Source organism: Geospiza fortis, unplaced genomic scaffold, assembly GCF_000277835.1.
Source record: "Geospiza fortis unplaced genomic scaffold, GeoFor_1.0 scaffold61, whole genome shotgun sequence".
In the NCBI taxonomy this organism is placed as follows: Eukaryota; Metazoa; Chordata; class Aves; order Passeriformes; family Thraupidae; genus Geospiza; species Geospiza fortis.
In genome coordinates this window covers 1,594,558-1,595,642 of record NW_005054430.1, presented here as the reverse complement: position 1 = coordinate 1,595,642, position 1,085 = coordinate 1,594,558, and the positions used below count along the sequence as shown (strand labels likewise).

The 1,085-nt window shown below is 65.2% G+C and overlaps 1 protein-coding gene across 1 annotated transcript in view; it reads left to right on the top strand.

Annotated features, from left to right (window-relative positions):
• TASOR2 (transcription activation suppressor family member 2) overlaps positions 1-1,085 on the top strand; it is a gene marked incomplete at its 5' end in the record, with an annotated part of 22,846 nt that overhangs the window by 15,625 nt on the left and 6,136 nt on the right. Inside the window, one exon of the mRNA XM_031061897.1 lies at positions 7-946. Coding sequence (XP_030917757.1) covers positions 7-946 — 940 coding nt within the window. The remainder of the gene's footprint in view (positions 1-6; positions 947-1,085) is intronic.

The following is a 1,085-nucleotide window of genomic DNA, read 5'->3' as shown; positions in this document are numbered from 1 at the left end:
CCCCAGGAACTGTGGTAGCCCCAGAAGCCCTGCTAGCCCTGGTAGCCCCAGGAGCCAGGCAGGGGATGCCAGAGGGAGCGCCGGGGAGGAGCCCTTCCTGCCAGAGGAGCTGGAAGGAGGCAGCATTCCCAGTCCTGCCCCTTTCCCAGGCCGGGAGTGTCCCCTGTGCCAGCCCTGGGATGTGTGTGAGCACCACCCCGAGGGATCCCAGGTGTTCCCTGATCCCGACTGTGCTGTCACTGAGGTGGGACAGGGAGAAATTCCCGCTTCTCCCATCCCGTGGGACGAGCCCAGGGATCTCTCTGGAGAACACCTGCAGTTCAGTGATGCCGAGGATATTTTGGATGTGCTCCCAAGGGAAGAGCAGCTCCCGAGCCAAGACACACACGAGGGCTTGGCCTTTGAAGATCCATTGGAGAATTCCTTCGCTGACTCAGACCAGGAATATTTGGAGGAGAATTCTCGCTCCCCTCTTCCAAGCAGGAGTTCCTGCATCATGAGATCCATGGATGCTGCAGGAGCAAGGACTACCTGGGACAGCTCCTCCAGGAGCTCCGAGCGCACGGAGGAGCCCGGGGAGGCCTGGGACTGGGACATGCCCAGGGATTCCGGGAGCCTCGTGGTCACCAGGCAGTGCCAGGAGAGGGTGGAACATTTCCAGCCGCCCCGGAGGCGCAGCCGCCGTGCCCGGGAGTCCCACCTGGCCCGATCCCTGCTGGGGACCTGGAGGGGCCTGGAGGAAATCACCCAGAACACTTTGGACATGGAGTGTCTCCGCTTCCATTATAAGCTAAAAGAAATCCTAAGGAATGGCAAACCGCCCTTTTCTACCTCCAAAAGCCTCTTCCCGACGGACTTCTCTCCCCACGTCCCGCTGTCCCCACGCAGCAGGAGCCCCCTGCAGGTGACAATTCCGCCCTCGGACGGCGGGCGTCGCTCGCGCAGGGCCCCTCGGGCCGCCAGGAGGGGCCGGGCCCGGAGCCGGGAGCGCGGGGCCGCGCTGCGCCTGGGCCGGCTGCGGCACCAGCACGGCCCGGAGCCGGAGCCACACGGGGACGGGGACGGGGAAGGGGGCGGCAGCCTGC